We start from the raw sequence: 19,632 nt of genomic DNA on the forward strand, positions 1-19,632 counted from the left end.
AAGGAGAGCCAAGTGTGAGACCCAGGTGAACGCATATCTCAAGAGAGGTCGGCAGGGTCAAACAGCAACCACTGGCCGGGCAACCATCCTGATGCCATAATGCTACCTAATAACACTTCACTTGGGCGTCACATTTAAGAGGAAGAGAGAAAAAGATGAATTAAGTGGGGTTCTTTAGTCAGTTTTATGGAAATACAATTTGTGTCATAAAACTCGCAATCTTAATAGAATTTGATGAGATTTTACAAACATTGACAGTTGCGTCATCACTGCCACAAACAAAGCCATTGTTCTCCAAGTTTCCTTTGGGTGCCTTTACACTCAGTGCCCATGGCTATCCCCCTGCCTGCCAGCCCAGGCACCTGGTAACATCTAGTTTTGTTTTTTCCAGTAACTTATATAAATAGAATCATAGATTTTTCTGGCTTCTATAATTTAGCATAAGGTTTCTGAGGTTCATCCACATTGCCATGGACATCAATATTTCATTCCTTTTATTGCTGAGTAGTATCACACTGTACAAATACATCACAATTTATTTGCAGATTTACCTGCTGATTGACATTTGATTCATCACTCGTGTTTGGCTATTATGAATAAATTTGCTATAAATATTTGAGTATAAGTCTTCATGTGAAGGACTTCATGTATGGTTTTGTTTTTTGGGTAAATATCTAGGAATGGAATTACTGGGTCATATGATAAGTATATGTCAAATTCTATAAAAACCGTCAAATTATTTTCCAAAATGGCTGCACCCTTTTATATTCACACCAGGAACAAGTGGACACCAAGGTTCCCACTAATCCATATCCTTGTACACTTGATACTGTCAGTATTTTTATTTTTTGCCATCCTGGTAGGTGTATAGTGGCATCTAATTTTAATTTTTAATTTGTAGTTCTAATTTGCATTTCCATAATGACTTATTAATGTTGAACATATTTTTATGAGCTTACATGTCACTTATATATCTCCTAAGATGAAGTGTCTATTTTCTATTGTTTGACCAGTAAAAAAATCAGGTTCTTTTGCTTCCTATTAATGTTGTGAGCACTCTGTGTATTCGGGATATCAATCCCTTATTAATCTGTTTTGTAGATATTTTCTCTCAATCTCTCCTAATCTTTTCATTTTCTTAGCACTGTCTTTTTGAATGGCAATTTTTTTTTAATTTTGAGGAAATCCAATTTATCATATTTTTCTTTTATGGTTCACTTTTTTTGTATCTTAAGATATCTTTGCCAAACTCAAGGTCACAAGATTTTCCCTTATGTTTTCTTCTAGAACTTTAGAGTTTTAGCTCTTCTACTTGCATCTTTTATCTCTTTCAAGTCTTGTGTATGCTGTGAAATAAGGGTTGATATTCTTTGGGAAGAGGGGCACATTAATATCTAGTTGTTCAGCACCATTTGTTAGGAAAAGCATCCTCTTCCCAATGAATGACTATGGCACCTTTTCAAAAATCAACCAAATATTTCAAAAATCAATTAACCAAATATTTCAAAAATCAATTAACCAAATATTTCAAAAATCAATTCAAAAGTCAATTAACCAAATATGTGTAGGTCTATTTCTATGTTCTCTATTCTGTCCCATTGATTTATGTCTATTCTTATACCATACAATATTGTATTGATTATCATAGTTCTGCAGTAAGTCTTAAAATAAGGTAGTGTAAATCCTCAAAGTTACTTTTCAAAATTGTTTTGGCTATACTATGTATTTTTATTTCCATAAAAAAGAATTAGAAGCAATTTATCAATTCCTGTTTTTAAAAAAGCCTGTGCAATTTTGACTGAACAATGAATAAATACATTAGTGTGGGGTGATATGCCATCTTAATGTTGAGTTTTATCTTTCATGAATATGATTTTTCTCCCTAGCTTTTTAGGTCATCTTCAGTTTCTCTCAGCAATATCTTATGGCTTTTAGAAGATAAGTCTTTGTATATGCTTGTTTAAATTTATCCCTAAGTATGTCACATTTTGTATGTTATCATAAATGATACTATCTTTAAATTTCAACCTCCAAATGCCATTGTTAGTCCTTAGAAATAAAATTGGTTTTTGTTATTGACCTGCATCTTGCACCTGGTGAAACATTTTTATTAATTAAGTAGCTTTGCACAATATTCCTTCGAATTTTCTACTTATCTGAACATGCTATCTGCAAATAAACACAAACTGACTTCTTCCTTTCCAATATAGATTCCTTTTATTCTTTTTATTGTCTTATTACGCTATGTGGAACCTCCAGTACAATGCAGAACAAAAGTGGTAAGAGTGAACATTCTATCTTTGTTCCACATCTTAATGGGGAAAGCATTCAATCTTTTATAGTTAAGTATGATGTCAAGTGTAACTTTCTAGAGATGCCTGTACCAGGTGAAGGATGTTTCCTCCTATTCCAAGTATGTAGAGAATTTTTAACAGGACTAGGTATTGAATTTTGCTAAACAGTTTTTTAATCCATTGAGATGATCATATTTTTCAACAAATGATGCTGAATAATTAGACATCCTTATGTAGAAGAATTTACCTCAAACCATACCCCAGATCATTTACAGAAAGTAACTGGAAATGAGGCATATACTTAAATGTAAAATCTAAAAGTAAAAAATGTTCAGAAGAAAACATAGGAGAAAATATTCACAACCTTGGTTTAGAAAAAGTTTTGTTAATTTTTTTGTTAATCTTTATATATTTTTTAAATTTTTTATTTATTTAGTTTTATGTAAATTCAAATTGTCAACATATAGTGTAACAACCAGTCCTCATTCCATCAAATGCCCTTCTCCTGGAATATAAGAAATAGAGAAAGGGATTATGAGGGAAAGGAGCTGAATTGAGTGGGAAAAAGCAGAGAGTGACACAAACCATGAGAGACTCCTAAATCTGGGACACACTGAATCTTTAGAACAGCCCATTCATATCGTAGCCCATAGAGGAGATGAATGTGATGCTAGAGGTAAAGTATCTTGCCCAATTTCCTTTAGTCTAAATCTAGGGTGATGGGTTTTCTTTTTTTTATTTTCTTTTTATTTTTTTTATTGGAGTTCAATTTGCCAACATAGAGCATAACACCCAGTGCTCATCCCATCAAGTGCCCCCTCTCATGTTCTGTCTCCCTCTCCGATATTTCCCACTCATTTTTTCTCCTTTCCCCTTTACTCCCTCTCACTATTTCCTACACTCCCCAAATGAATGAGACCATATAATGTTTGTCCTCTGATTGACTTATTTCACTCGGCATAATACCCTCCATTTCCATCCATGTCAAAGCAAATGGTGGGTATTTGTTGTTTCTGAGGAATGGCTGAGGAATATTCCATTGTATACATAGACCACAGCTTCTCTATCCATCTTTCGATGGACACCGAGGCTCCTTCCACAGTTTGGCTACTGTGGACATTGCTGCTATAAACATCAGGGTGCAGGTGTCCCGGTGTTTCACTGCATCTGTATCTTTGGGGTAAATCCCCAGTAGTGCAATTGCTGGGTCGTAGGGCAGGTCTATTTTTAACTCTTTGAGGAACCTCCACACAGTTTTCCAGAGTGGCTGCACCAGTTCACATTCCCACCAACAGTGCAAGAGGGTTCCCCTTTCTCCACATTCTCTCCAACATTTGTTGTTTCCTGTCTTGTTAATTTTCACCACTCTCACTGGTGTGAGGTGGTATCTCATTGTGGTTTTGATTTGTATTTCCCTGATGGCAAGTGATGCAGAGCATTTTCTCATGTGCTTGTTGGCCATGTCTAGGTCTTCCTCTGTGAAATTTCTGTTCAGGTCTTTTGCCCATTTCATGATTGGACTGTTTGTTCATTTTTAGATTGGATACAAAACCACAAATCATAAAAGGAAAAAATAGATCAATTGGACTTTTTCAAAATCTAAGAGATCTGCTTTTTAGAAGACAGTATTGGGAAATGAAAATGAAAGTCACAGATGGGAAGAAAATATGTGCAAATAATGTATCTGCCAAAAGACTGGTATTGAAAATATATAAAGAAATCTCATGGTTTAATAAGAAATCAGGGACACCTGGGTGGCTCAGTGGTTGAGCATCTGCCTTTTGCTCAGGTAGTGATCTGGGGTCCTGAGATGGAGTCCCACATCTGGCTCCCTGTGGGGAGCCTGCTTCTCCCTCTGCCTATGTCTCTGCCTCTCTCTCTGTATCTCAAGAATAAATAAAATCTCTTTTTAAAAATAGGATATCAAACAGACCAATCTAAAAAATGGGCAAAAGATTTGAACTTATATTTAACCTAAGATATACAAATGCCATATAAGAATGTGAAAATATGTTCATTTCGTCAGTAATTAGGGAAATGCAAATAAAAATCACAATGAGATACAACTACACACATTAGAGTGTTTTATTAAAAGTGACAATACCGGGGATCCCTGGGTGGCGCAGCGGTTTGGCGCCTGCCTTTGGCCCAGGGCGCGATCCTGGAGACCCGGGATCGAATCCCACGTCAGGCTCCCGGTGCATGGAGCCTGCTTCTTCCTCTGCCTGTGTCTCTGCCTCTCTCTCTCTCTCTCTCTGTGACTATCATAAATAAATAAAAAATTTTTTAAAAAAAGTGACAATACCAAGTGTTGGTGAGGATGTGGAGTAACTGGAACTCTCACATATTACTAGTGAGAATGTAAAATTGTAGAGCTCCTTTGGAAAATAGTTTACTTACTTCCTAAAAAGTAAACATACATTTACCAAATGACCCAGCCATTCATTCATATGTATTTATTCAAAGGAAATGAGGATATATATCTATTCCAAAACTGTACACAAATGTTTATATTGACTTTATTAATATTCACCCCAAACTGAAAACAACTCAAATATCAACTTATAGATGTATAAACAGATTATGGTATATTCATTCAATGGAATTCAACTCAGAAATTAAAAAAAATAAACTATTGATACATACAATAATGTGAGTGAATCTCAAATACATCATATTAAGTCAAAAGGCTATGTACTATATGATTCCATTTATATGAGTTTCTGGAAAACACAAAAATATAGGGACAGATAATAGATCAGTATTTGCTAGAGGCTGGATATTAGGGGAGAATAAATGACTAGTTGTATGAGGGAACTTTTGGCGACGATGAAAAAGTTCTACATCCTGATTGTCATGGTGGTCACATTACTGTATACATTTGCCAGAATTCATAGAACTGTTTTCCCAAAAAGGGTGAATTTTACTGTGTGTAAATTATACCTCAGTAACTTTAAAACAAAGCAAAGCAAACAAAAAGAACTAAACTTACACAAAGTGTGAAAACTGTAGACAATCAAAACAAAGGAAAAAAATTCTGAAAACAACCAAAGAGAAAAGGCAGTTTCTCTACAAATGCACTAAATTAGACAGATAGAAGACCTAGGCTTCTCATTAGCAAAAACTATACTCCTTCAAAGTACTGAGAGACAGTAACAGTCAACTAACTTATTACTTAAGAGTAAGGGCAAAATAAAGACATTATCAGGCAAAGTCTAAAGAAATAACTCAGAGACTCATGGAATATATGTAAAGATATACTTTGGTAAAAACAAAACCAAAGCTAGAAGGAAAGAGGTGAGCAAATAAATGGGTAAATGTTGCTAACCTAAAATGAGGACAAGATATAAAAAACAATAACAGGGGCACAGGCGGTTAAGTGACCAACTCTCGATTTCACCTCAGGTCATGATTTCAGGGCTGTGAAATGGAGCCTCGTGTAGGACTCTGTACTGAACATGGACCTTGCTTAAGATTCTCTCTTGGGGCACCTGGGTGGCTGGGTGGTTGAGTATCTGCTTTTGGCTTAGGGAGTGACCCTGGGTCCTGAGATGAAGTCCCACATCTGTCTCCCTGTGGGGACCCTGCTTCTCTCTCTGCCCATGTTTTTGCCTCTCTCTGTGTCTCATGAATAAATAAATAAAAATCTTAAAAAAAAAAAAAAAAGAAAACCTACAGACTAAATGAATGGAGGAAAAAGAGGACCCCTCCCCTCAAAAAGCAAAACGGCAAGGTTAATAGAAAACACAAAACAAGATGGCAAGAATACATATAAATGTAAAAGTAAGCCAAAAATGTAAGTGGATTAATTTACCTGTTGAGACAGATTCTCAAATGGGTTTTAAAATATCCTGCTGTATTCTGTTTACAAGACACAAGTCCCAAATATAATGTCATAGGTTTGAAGTAAAAGGATGAAAATATTATTAAAAATATAAATAAATACAGAAATCAATACTAGAGATAATGATATTAAATATTAATATTTAATGACAAAAAGGAAATTTATCAGGAAACAATATTAATTCTGAACCTATACATCACGAGCAGCATAGCCGCAAAATATAGAAAATGTAAGTGGAATTTCTATTCAATGCTACTACTATGTGGATGATTGAAAGGCTATTGCTACTTGTCAAAATGGAATTAAACATTAGCATAAGCAAGACTCTTGTCTAAAGTTAGCTTTTAAAATTTTTCTATTATGAATGAACTTTGGTTGCAATAAAGTACTATCTTAGATGCACACAGACACACAAATACATATTGCTTTAACATACAAAGTACTCGAAAATATGTGTATCATAGGCAACTTCTCAAGGTGTTTAGAGTGGGGAAATTTGATTGCATTATATAACAACCTTTTACTTGTACCTCATGGGCATAGAAACAAATAGCAGGTAGATTTCAAATGAGGCTACCTACATATTCATTAGATATCTTAGTACTGCCAGTTACTAGTTTAGATTATTGAATTTATTAAGATTTCATAACAAGAATAAAAGTCATAAGATAGATTGTAAAAGTTTATAATTGAGAAAGTTAGCAAATTCCTCGGGCTTCCCTCACTTAAACTGAATTCCAGAATTCTTTAAGTTACATTTTTCTGAAAACTCTCTCATGCCCTCTGCTGTCCATTTATTGAATATCAATTATTAAATAAAGTAAAATCTTCATGGGCATTTTTACATTTAGATAGGAAGACATCCTCCATCTATTTCATTATTTGAGTTAGTCTTAGGAAACAATATATTTTAAGAAGTGCTTTTAAAATGTTTAAATTATAGGGATGCCTGGGTGGCTCAGTGGTTGAGCATCTACCTTTGGCTCAGGTCCTGATCCCAGAGTCCTGGAATCAAGTCCCACATCCCCGCAGGGAGCTTGCTTCTCCCTCTGCCTATGTCTCTGCCTCTCTCTCTCTGTGTCTCTCATGAACAAATAAATAAAATCTTTTTTAAAAGGTTTAAATTATAAACGTAATATGTGTTTATTATTGAAAACACACAAAAAATGAAATGATTGGCATCCCAAGTGGGTGGGAGCAGTCTTGTGAAACTGAGCTCTTAACCTGTGGGATCTGACACTATTTGCAGGTAAATAGTGTCAGAATTAAGCTAAACTGCAGAACACCCCGCTGGTGTCTCAGAAAATTGCTTGTTGTGGAGAAAACCCCAGACATGTGGTAGCCAGAAGTGTCAGAAGAAGTATTAAAGTTATACTTATAACTTCTTATAAGTTATAAGAAGAACACTTATAAGTGTTATAAGAGTTATAATGGTAGTAGTGTGAGAGCAAAGGAGAAACACACAGGAGAATTGGAGTTTTCCTTTACAATTATTTTATGGAAGAGTTCCCCTATCATTGAATTGTCTTCAAAATATAATTTTTAAATTGCTGCATAATATTCCAGATGTTTACTGATTTATATAACACCTACTATTTTGGGACATTTAAGTTGCCTAAGTAATTATATAATAAACAAAATTCCTTGAATGTAAGTTTTTTTTTAATATCCCTAATTTTATGCTTACATTAAATCCCCAAAAGTATAATTTCCAGGTCATGGTTTCACATATTTTTAAAGTGCTTTATGCATACTGCTGAATTGAATTCTGTAAAGTTTGTAATAACTTACACTGCCACCAGCAATATATATTCACGACTACAGGAATGTTTTTTTTTTTTTAAACTGAAGATGTAAAAATATCTTCCAAGTCAGCTTTAAGGGGAAAAAGTTACATATGATTCTCCATTCATTTGGTGAATAATCATTTTTCTTCAAAGGTGTCAGGAGGATCAAGGACCTTTTCAGTACAGTGGGAAGAGGGCCAGACCTTAATTGTTTAATCTTAATCTTTCTGAATTTGTTTCTTCATCTATAATGTGAGGATAATATTTGCCCTGATAAACTTAATGTTTTATAAGGATACTATAAGATGACACGATTTGAAAACTATAATATCATATAGATGGAAGGCAGTATTTTTATTAGTCATCATTGACATGTGGACAGATTTGATACATAAGTCATGTATCCAAAAAAAGTATTTTTAAAGTATCAATAACTTTTTAATATCCTATAATGTTATATCATTTTCTCCATTTTCAAACTCATATAATCAGAAAAGTAGTGTTTCAATTATCTTTATTTGAAATTTATTTCTTTCAAATAAATTTATTTGAAAATAATCAATGATTTTGCACATAGACAAGTATGGTTCAGTTGACAACTCCATGAACTTAGTTTGTTCCAGAAAACGAAATATTACCATAGAAACAAAATGATCTGCTAGGTATTCCTATATAACCTAAAAATATTTGGCATGTGTACACAAATGTTAGTGCATTCTCAACTTGCTTAAACCAATGCCCTTTTCAAATTTTTAAAAAATTATCCCCGTGGGTTTTCATTAAAATGACACTTTGAAGATCTGTCTGAATAATTATGACCAAATGAAACACAAAGCCAAGGACAGAGCTAGTATTCAGTGGGAACACGGTGAACCTAAAAGCTAGCACCTATCATGAGCCTTCACTAAGAGGAAGAATAAGGAGGGAGAAAGAACTAGGAGGACAGAAAAGAAGAAAGGATAACTTGTGAAAGCACTGAATTTTAAAAAAGATAATGGCTAGCAGAGAACCCTGTGACCTGGGCCCATGTGGACTTTAGACCAGTTCATTAGTTCTTTAGTCCATCTCTCTATCACTATATCTCCCATAATTCCACTTATTGCACTTTTGCCATGGGCTTCAGTTTGTTTGTTTTTAAAGATTTATATATTTATATGGGGGGAGGGGCAGTGGGAGAGAATCTTTAAGCAGACTCCCTGATGAGTGGGGAGTAGAAGTGGGGCTTCATCCCAGGGCCCAGGAATGATGACCTAAGTGGAAACCAAGAGTTAGACGCTAAACCGACTGAGCGCCCCTGGGCACCCCAACAAGGGCTTCAGTTTTTTGACACTCAGTTTCGGCACTTGCATTTTATTCAATGTCACTGCAGTTTGTCTTTACTGAAGAACATAGGGAATACTTGGTAGGAAGAGAAAGGGGTACAGAAAGGGAGAGATATGCAGGGAAGCAGGAAATAAATCTCGTGGGGCTTTTTTTTTTTCCTTTATTAAACTGCCTGCAGAATAAAAGGTAAAAGAGATCTTAAAGAGTCATTTAGTACAATCCTTCTTCATCTTAAAACAGAAGCAGATTCAGGTGACCCAGATAAACCAATGATAGAGCCAGGAAAATAAGCAGTCTCATGCTCTTCCCATTGCACTGTGTTGACTCTTTTTTCCTTATTTTAGTTTTTTTTTTTTCCTAAAACGGGGGGAGGGCGTCATTTGTAGCCAAAGAGATCAATGCTTCTGTCGACACAAGTTCTGATCTCTCAGATATTTCTTGGTTACTAAGAATCGATGCTCTCCCTAAAACAAAAATACAGTAATTTACACTGCAATTTTGCAGCCTGTGCATAGAGTTCACATCCATTACCTTATTTGATCTTTGCAAAAACTTTTTGAGGCAAAATAAGGAAAGTATTATTGACCTCATTTTAATAAAAAGAAATTAAAACGCTGAGACATCCAATGACTGGTTTAAGATCACTTAGGATCAGGAAGGAGGAAGGACTCTATTGCTATTTCTATACGAGGGCATTCCATTAAAAAAAAAAAAAAAACTACCAATCTGGTTTCTTATTTTCTTGCCCAGGGATTCACCACCCCAGGGTATCCCGCACTAGTTTAGTGAAGTTTAGATCTAACCACTCACTGGGGGTACTCTAGTTTGCATCCAGGTCTCACCTTTTGAAAGGTTTCTTACCCCTTAACTTGGTCCTGATCCTCCTTTAGGTTCCTGTTTTTCTCGGTAAATTAGGACCTCCCGCGTCTCGCTCCAAAGGTCTACCCTGTCCAAAGCAGTCGCGTCCTTGGTAGCCATGGAAACCACGCAGTCCTGCCCACCGTGCTCCTTCCGCGCTTTCCATTGGCCAGTTGGATATCTGAGTAGCTCCTCCCCCCTCCTCCAATGGCTAGTGGGCACCTGCTCCCACTCCCCCTTCTGCCCTGCGCGTTGCCTCCTGGGATATGTAGTTTCTAAGCGGCCCGGAGCCCCACGACCTGTCTCCCCTTTAGAACTACCAATCCCATGCGCCTTTGCGAAAGGGGAGGACGCGGGCAGGGAGTCCAGGGGTCCGCGTGGATCCTTACTGTCGGGGGCGGCGTGCGCGGCTGAGGGTTTAAACTGCCGACGGAAGTGAGCAGTCTTGCTTCGGCAAATCGCGAACGTCCGCCTTTCCGCCTTAAGGCGGGGCAGCGGCCGGGCGGCCCGGCCTGCGGCGGCGGCGGTTTGAGGGAGCGCGAGAGGGGCGCGCCATGTTCGCCCGGCGCCCTGGCTGCGGGCTCGGCGGCCTGCGGCTCACCCCGCTCGGAGTTGGGGCGCGCGGAGCCGGCCCGGCGCGGCCGCACGGCGGAGGCGGAGGCGAGCGGCCGCCGGGCTCCGAGCCCCCGCCCCCGCCAGGCCCCTCGCGCGGGAGCCTGAGGGCGTGGGCGCTGCGGGTGAGCCCGCTCGGCCGGCTGCGCGCGCGGCTGCCGTGCCACGTGACCGTGCGGCCGCTGGACCCGCTCGCCCACCCGGCCGGCGACCGCGTGCTGGTGGCGCTGCGCGCCGCGGAGGGCGGGGCGCGGGCCCCGGGCGGGCTGCGGCTGGAGCGCGGCGGGGCGCCGACGGAGGTGGCGGTCGTGCCGGACGCCCTCGACCCCGGGGCGTCCGTGGACGTGAGCGCGCCCCTGCAGTTTGGCAAGTGAGGGGGAGCAAACCGGGTTGGGGTCCCGGGACACAGCCCAAATCTGACCTCAGGCAGGTGTGCACTTTTTTTTTTTTTTTTTAGATTTTATTTATTCATGAGAGAGAGAGGGGCAGAGACCCAGGCAGAGGGAGAAGCAGGCTCCATGCAGGGATCCCAACGTGGGACTCGATCTTGGGTCTCCAGGATCAGGCCCTGGGCTGAAGGTGCTAAACCGCTGAGCCACCCGGGCTGCCCAGTTGCGCGCTTCTTATCGCAGCTCCTGCTGCTGATGCGCGCTTCCTATCGCTCCCCCTGCAGCTGATGCGCGCTTCCTATGGCTCCCGCTGCAGCTGATGCGCGCTTCCTATCGCTCCCCCCTGCAGCTGATGGGCGCTTCCTATGGCTCCCTCTGCAGCTGATGCGCGCTTCCTATGGCTCCCTCTGCTGCTGATGCGCGCTTCCTATGGCTCCCCCTGCAGCTGATGCGCGCTTCCTATGGCTCCCTCTGCAGCTGATGCGCGCTTCCTATGGCTCCCGCTGCAGCTGATGCGCGCTTCCTATCGCTCCCCCCTGCAGCTGATGGGCGCTTCCTATGGCTCCCTCTGCTGCTGATGCGCGCTTCCTATGGCTCCCTCTGCTGCTGATGCGCGCTTCCTATGGCTCCCCCTGCAGCTGATGCGCGCTTCCTATCGCTCCCTCTGCTGCTGTTGCGCGCTTCCTATCCCTCCCTCTGCACCTGATGCGCGCTTCCTATCGCTCCCCCTGCAGCTGATGCGCGCTTCCTATGGCTCCCGCTGCGGCGGATGCGCGCTTCCTATCGCTCCCCCTGCAGCTGATGCGCGCTTCCTATCGCTCCCCCTGCAGCTGATGCGCGCTTCCTATGGCTCCCGCTGCAGCTGATGCGCGCTTCCTATGGCTCCCCCTGCAGCTGATGCGCGCTTCCTATCGCTCCCTCTGCTGCTGTTGCGCGCTTCCTATCCCTCCCACTGCCCCTGATGCGCGCTTCCTATCGCTCACCCCTGCAGCTCATGCGCGCTTCCTATGGCTCCCGCTGCAGCGGATGCGCGCTTCCTATCGCTCCCTCTGCAACTGACTCCCTGGCCTAACTCAGTTGCCTCCGCCCACAGAGCTTGCCTCTTTTTTTCTGTTCTGCTTTGCGTGGCCTGGTGAAAGGCAGACACCAGGTTCCCAGTTACAGACGATTTATAGATCCACGGGAAGTGTCGTCTGGGATCCTCTAAGTCACCTATTCTCGGAACCCTTGTGTCCTTCTTTGGCACATCGTTCCTGTTTTTCTACCCTGGTTTCTAAACCGCTGGGCCACTCGGGCTGCCCTGTTTTTCTGTGCTTGCACTTTGTCAATGGCAGACTGGTCTGCTTTCCAGGGTTGAGGCGTGTTGACCGCCCCTTCCGTGGCAGGTCGGCCGCCCCACATCTCCCCTTGCCCTCCAGCCTGCGCTCTTCCCTAGGACGTGACACTTCTACCTCGGACCAGGTGCTGGGTTTCACGTAGGCTCCTAGCTTCTTACTGATCTGTTTTAAGTTCTCCGTTGAGTAGCAGTGTTTGGAATACAAAAACACAGGAAAACTGCCTTGGAGGCGTCATTCGCAGTGCCTGCAATGCTTTTAGGTATTCGGGTTCCATGATACTTAACCAAATGCAAGCCATTGTGTACGCATTTTCCTAGTAAAGTCACCCCAGGCTCCCCTTCCCGGGACTGAAGGGTGATACTGATGATGATGATGATGATGGTCATAGCACCTGACACTTAGAATCCTTTCTAATCCTTAGGATTGCACCGTACAGTAGTTACTGTTATTAGCACCGTTTTACATAAGGAAATTGAGATACAGCAAGTGTCATAAAGTAAGCATTTATTGTGGGTGAACGAATCCGTGCCCTCACGACACGGATTCTCGGGTAAGTCAAAAAAGATGTGTGTTCTCTCTCGGATATAAAGTGATGGAAAATTGAACTGATTGGAGTCTTCTCAACCGCTATGCTTTACTGCTTCCCAGCTTCTGTAAACTAGCCTAGGAGTAAAGGATCCTGGGCAGCCCGGGTGGCTCAGCGGTTTAGCGCCGCCTTCCTCCCGGGGTGTGATCTTGGGGACCCAGGATTGAGTCCCGCGTCGGGCTCCCTGCATGGAGCCTGCTTCTCTCTCTGCCTGTGTCTCTGCCTCCCTCCCTCTCTCTGTTTCTCTGTTTGTGTCTCTAATTAAATAAAGTCTTAAAAAAAAAAAAAGAAGAAGAAGATCCTGCCCTCACAATGTACCAGTCTGGGGTAGGGAGGAAGGTTTGCCAGTATGTTATTTATCATAATAAAAAATGCACTGAGTATTGAAACAGAGTAAGCAAGGTTTTACAGTAACAAAGATAGAAATGGAACTATCTGTGCTGCTGGTCTCAAACCTCATTATTTGCGATTCCTCTTTTTAGAGCCAGAATCCCATTTCCAATTTACTGCCTCTAGATTTTTATTAAGCTTCTCAAATCAACATAATTCCATTTTCTTCATACATATTTGTTCCTCCAGTTTGTTTATACCTGTTTCTGTGAGTTGAATAGAAGTATCATTATTGTCACTCAGTGTCTAGCCTCAACTTCTCTACCCATCTCGTGGGGATCAAGGATATTTAGAATATGTTTTCTTCTCTCCATGTCTATCAGCGCTGCCTTGGATCAAGGCTGTGTTGTGACACTACTTAACTGGGTAAAATTTATTAGTTACATTTGCATCCACGTAACCATGGGGTAAAATTGTTGGTTTATGTATTTTAGATTATTGCAAAATTATCATGTATTTTTAGATTATTATTGTATTCTGGATTATTTTAGATTATGTATTTAGATTATTGCTATTTTTAAAACCTTTATAGAGACTGCAATATATAAAACTGTCGAAATGTATTTTTATGTCCCAACCATTAAAATTGATGTGTTAAGCCTCAGTAGTTTGTGTGTGAGGCAACAAACAGATCTATACCACTCCTACAATTTGCTTTTAATTTATACGAAGTATGGGAACAAATCTTTAAATCATCGTGAAAATAAGAGAGAAGAGGCTCCAATTTACCATAATGACTTTTTAGCTTGCTGTATTCTTACTTGAACCTGTGTGTGTGTGTGTGTGTGTGTGTGTGTGTGTGTGTACACTTTATCAGTGGGGAAGAGGTTTCCGTGATCTTTCCCAGGAATGTCTGTTGTAATTGGAACCTCTACCCTCATTTATTTTTCTATGTTACTTTCTCTCTTTAGATGATATAGGTCAACTGGAATAATGCTTTATTTCTAAAAACCATAAAAGGGCACTACATTTGTCCTTTTGCTGTGGTGGAGACCCCTGAGGTGCTGACAACTATGGTGTCTCCAGAGTTCAATAACATAAACATAACAGAAAAGACAGATTTCTAGGGGGTACTAAAATGCTTTGGAGCTCATTAGCCATAGTACTAATTTGTTTTCTCTTTTTTAATTTCTAGATCTGAATATCAAGGCATCAGGGTCTGGTTGTGTAGAAGTCCAAAATATTGAGTGTGATAATTATTGCAGAATTGAAACTGAGCAGGGGACTGCCATCTTACAGTCTGTTAAGGTATGAACATTTTTCTAAAAGTCTTTCAGTATTATTTTAAAAAACCTTAAACTTTGAGCTGCAGTATCGAACTAGTGCTATTCGGAGTATCATGTATTGAGAATATTGAATACTATTTATTTATGTCTCAGTTCTGGCAAAAATTTTGTTTTGAAATCAGTTCTGCTCTGAAAGTACAGAAGTTGTAGCAACTTTCAAGATTTTCCTCATTTTTCCTTTAGATTTCATTTGAAAATGTACAGTGAAACTAAAAATACATTCTTACTATTCTTAGATCTTATTAACTTAAAGAAATTTTAGTTTTAACAAATGGTTTTCTTCCATTTATTAAAGAGTAAGGGAAGTCTTTAAGCACTCTAAATATGCTTCAAATATTAGTTGCATTTTTAATGTACCAGGTAGCTCATTACTTAAGGATTAAGTAGGTATTTTTGCTAAACAAATAATTCATCTTGTTTTATAATAACACTTTTATGTTTAATTCTTAAAATTAGATTAATCTCAGCTCTAAATGATTTCAAATATGTCTCTGGTAGGTTCTGGTTTATCATTAGTACTGGTACTTATGTATTTCTTACACTTGTATATTCAAAACACAATACTTTTGTGAACTTTGATGGCATATAACTTTGCTGAAGAGAAGTTTCATAATTGCTTTGCTTCATAATTACAAAACACTTTCATTTTTAGATTCATGAACACTAATTAGAATGATTAATTTGATGCATTTAAGATTTTTGGGTTTGATTTGTATTTCTCTGATGGCAAGTGATGCAGAGCATTTTCTCATGTGCTTGTTGGAATATAAAAAATAGTGAAAGGGAATAAAGGGAAAAGGAGAGAAAATGAGTGGGAAATATCAGTGAGGGTGACAGCACATGAGAGACTCCTAACTGGTAAACAAACAAGGGGTGGTGGAAAGGGAGGTGGGCAGGGGGAACTGGGTGATGGGCACTGGGGGGGCACTTGATGGAATGAGCACTGGGTGTTATGCTGTATGTTGGCAAATTGAACTCCAATAAAAAAAAATACCAAAAAAAATTTTTTTAATTTAAAAAAATAGAATTTTTTATGTCATTTGTTTATTTCTTTTATTTGCACACCTGCCTTTAGTATCTGTCCACATGTGAACCATTTCAAATAAATTTAATTGCACAAATATAAAAGATTAAAGAATACTATATATCCTTTTAGCAAAATGAGATGGTTCAGGTTCTTGTTGTAAAAGATACACAACGAAGTCTTCATGTTGAGTAACTAACTGGATAATAATATTCATAGTTCCTTTGTGCCTTTAGAAATCTACTGTTGACTCATCAATGCTTGATGTTCAGAAAATTCATCTGGAATATTGTCTTCTGAAATCTTGGTATCTTATATTTTCAGTTTCACAATCAAAATTAGAAGCTAGATGGCACAAACAAAGGATATTTGGGATTGGAAGAATTAATATTATTATTAAGATAGCCTTACTACCCAAAGCAATCTATGGATTTAGTGCAATCCCTATCAAAATGCCGGTAGCTTTTGTCACAGAACTAGAATAAATAAATCTAAAATTTGTATGGAACCACAAAAGACCTTGAATAGTCCAGTAATCTTGAGAAAGAAGAACAAAGCTGGAGGTGTCACAATCCCAGATTTCAAGACACACTACAAAGCTATAGTAATCAAAACAGGTACAAAACTGGCACGAAAATAGATATATAGATCAATGGATAGAGCCCAGAAATAAACCCACACCTATATGGTCAATTAATCTATGGCAAAAGAGGCAAGAATATACAGTAGGGAAAAGATAGTTTTTTTCAATAAATGGTGCTGGGAAAATTGAACAGCTACTTGCAAAAGAATAAAACTGGACCACTTTCTTGTATCATAGACAAAAATAAACCAAAAATGGATTAAAGACCTAAATGTGAGACCTGAAACCATAAAACTCCTAGAAGAAAACATAGGAAATAATCTCTTAGACATAGCATTAGCAACAGATTTATGGATATGTCTCCTCAGATAAGGGAAATAAAAACAAAAACAAAAAACTATAGGGACTATACCAAAATGAAAAAGTTTTGCACAGCAAAGGAAACCATGAATAAAACCCTTTTTTTTTTTTTTTAAGAATGCGGAGTATTATATTTTTAAACTTCCAAATTTGAAAACAAAACAGCCTAGGTTAAATAATGTAGTTTTCCAAAGCTGAATGTGCTCATTTGGAGCTCAGTTTCTCTGCCTGCAGTACAAAACCAACTTCCTAAAACTCATAGGCAGGAGCAGTACTGTTGTGATGATCTGTGATTGCGTGAACTGATCAATCTCAGTTGGTAACATTCCTTTTTTTTTTTTTTTCTTGGCAAAGGTTTAAAAATTTTTAGAATAGATGCATTTTTCTAGTCTTACACAGACAATTTCATTCCAAATGTCTCCTGTAAACACCTTCTAATTAATCTTAATGAGCTCACTCATGTTGATGTGATCAGGTACAAGGAACTTGATTTTATCCAGGACAGGAAATTCACCCTTGTACTGTTCTAGTGAATGTGAGAAGATATTTGTGAATGATATATTTGCTAAGGGGTTAATATAAAAAATATTTAAAGAACTTATATAATTCAATACCTAAAAAACAAAAATCCAATGGAAAAATGGGCAGAGGACCTGAATGGACATTTTTCCAAAGAAATGGCATACCAACAGATACATGAAAAGATGCTCCACATTGCTAATTATCAGAGAAATGCAAATCAAAACCATAATTAGATATCACTTCACACTAGTCAGAATGGCTAGTATCAAAAAGACAAGAAATAAGTCTTTGCAAGGTTGTGGAAAAAATGGAAACCCTCGTGCTCTTGGTGCAACTGCTGTGGAAAACAGTATGGACATTTCTCAGAAAAATAAAAATAGAAATCCCATATGATCCAGTGATTGCTTTACTGCGTATCTACCCAAAGAAAGCAAAAACACTAAGAAAGATATATGCACCCCTATGTTTGTTGTGACATTATTAATAATAGCCAAGAGATCCTGCCATTTGTGGTAACATAGATGATCCTAGAGGGTATTATGCTAAGTGAAATAAGTCAGAGAAAGACAAATGCCATATGATTTCACTCATCTGTAGAATTTAAGAAACTAAACAAGCAAAGAGAAACAAAAAAAGAAACCAAGAAACAGATACTTAAAGAGAGTAAACTGATGGTTACTAGAGGGGAGGTAGGTGGGGAGGGGATGGATGGAATAGGTGATAGAGATTAGAGTACACTTATCATGAGCACTGAGTAATGAATAGGTTATTGGATCACTATACTATATAACTGAAACTAATATAAAACTATATGTTAACTACCCTGAAATTAAAATTTAAGACTTAATATATTACCATTAAAAAATTGATAGTTCTGTGGGCACTGTTCAAATATAAATGTGCTCAAAATAATCACAATTAAAAGAGCTACAGATTTTTTAAAATTTAAAATTAAAAAATCGAAGCTCCTATCCTAATGTTAGTCTCTTTGCTTTTATCTTTTGATTCATCTGATAATTCTGAGAGATCTTTTTTGGTCATTTTTCTTCCTCCTGCCATTATGGACATAAAACAAAAAAAAATGGTTTCTCAATCTTAGCACTATTGATATTTTAGACCAGATAATTCTTTGTTATCATGGGCTGACCTGTGCCCTCTAGGATGTTTTGCAGCATCCCTGGCCTCTACCTACTAAATACAAGTAGCACACTCCTCAGTTTTATGACAATGAAAAATATCTCAACATTGCCACATGTTCTCTGGGGGGACAAAATCACCTTTAGTTGAGAACTACCATTCAGGGCAAGTCCTTCATTTCTTCTGTTGTATTATCATTTATTAAGCATGGTTGAGAATAATTGATGGATAATGATGAAATAATTCCTAGGATAATGAAATAGCAAAATATCATAAGATATGAAAAGTAAGAATACTAAGAACCCATAAAATATTTTAGATTTATAAGAGTCCAGTATTCTGATTATAGTAATTTTTTTAAGATAGAATGTGTTTTATTCTATTTTTTTTAAGTGAGTAAATTCTCTGTTTGTTCTTTGGAAGACCTCTAAGAAAGAATACAAATCATGAAGTCCTTAAAATAGTTTAAAAAAATATTCAAGAGCTAAAATTGGGTCCAATGGAGCTAAAATTGGGTCCAGTGGATCCTAATGGTATACCAAAGATCAAGAGAATTATTCTTAAGATCTTAGGATATAACTGACTTAAATTCACAAATGGGAAGCACTTTGTGAAAGATCTTGTTTAATTTTTAAATGTACAATATTATCTCAAATTAATGATTGCCTATTAATATGTTTCTCTTCCACTCATTTTAAGGACGTAAGTATATTTGATCTGTTTGATAAAATGTTTATAGCAATAATAATAGCTGTTGTTTTCTGGGTCTTTTTTGTATTGGGAAACTTAACTAAACCTTCATTTAACCCGTGAATTATAATATCTCCCTTTTATCAAGGAAGAAACTCAGGCACCAAGAGATTGAGGGATCTCATTTAGGTTCATATAGCTAACAAATTAAGCTGAGATTTGAATTTTAGTCTTTCTAATTTCCAAGCACATGTTCTTTCCACCTTTCTTTACTGTTGAGTAAAATATATGGCAATACTACATTTATTCTGCACTCTTAGAGAACAAGTAAGTAAATTTTTAGACAACAGGTACATAACTCATGGGAGGCCACACCTTTGCGTTTTTTAAAAATGCAATACAGTAGCTTATACTGAATTGGTTCTGATTTATTATTTATTTTATATATTTTTAAACATTTTATAATCTGTAATTTTTTAGAGTTATATTAGTTTTAAATTATAACAGCAGCTCTTAATATGTTTGAGTCTTAGCTCTCATTGAAGATGATTATCTCCTTAGAAAAAGATGTACATATATGAAATTTTGTTTAGTTTCATAAGTTTCATAG

General features: G+C 38.3%; 2 protein-coding genes across 8 annotated transcripts in view; one reads left to right on the plus strand and one right to left on the minus strand.

The window, feature by feature from the left end:
• The window catches only part of CCDC146 (coiled-coil domain containing 146), a 118,544-nt gene extending 107,849 nt beyond the window's left edge, over positions 1–10,695 (minus strand). For 2 of the 6 annotated variants that reach the window (XM_077863920.1, XM_077863916.1), the window contains exon 1: positions 10,091–10,317. The gene's annotated coding sequence lies outside the window, so the exon portion shown is untranslated. Of the gene's footprint in view, positions 1–10,090; positions 10,319–10,495 lie in introns of those variants that run through there. The other 4 variants (XM_077863919.1, XM_077863918.1, XM_077863921.1 and 1 more) reach the window with 4 other exon arrangements.
• FAM185A (family with sequence similarity 185 member A) overlaps positions 10,475–19,632 on the plus strand; it is a 58,465-nt gene continuing 49,307 nt past the window's right edge. Inside the window, exons 1-2 of one of the 2 annotated variants that reach the window (XM_077863944.1) lie at positions 10,475–11,084; positions 14,556–14,668. In XM_077863944.1, the coding sequence (XP_077720070.1) occupies positions 10,661–11,084; positions 14,556–14,668 (537 nt within the window). In that variant the 5' untranslated portion in view covers positions 10,475–10,660. The remainder of the gene's footprint in view (positions 11,085–14,555; positions 14,669–19,632) is intronic. The other variant, XM_077863943.1, reaches the window with a different exon arrangement.

This window comes from Canis aureus, chromosome 21 (genome assembly GCF_053574225.1).
Source record: "Canis aureus isolate CA01 chromosome 21, VMU_Caureus_v.1.0, whole genome shotgun sequence".
Classification (NCBI taxonomy): Eukaryota; Metazoa; Chordata; class Mammalia; order Carnivora; family Canidae; genus Canis; species Canis aureus.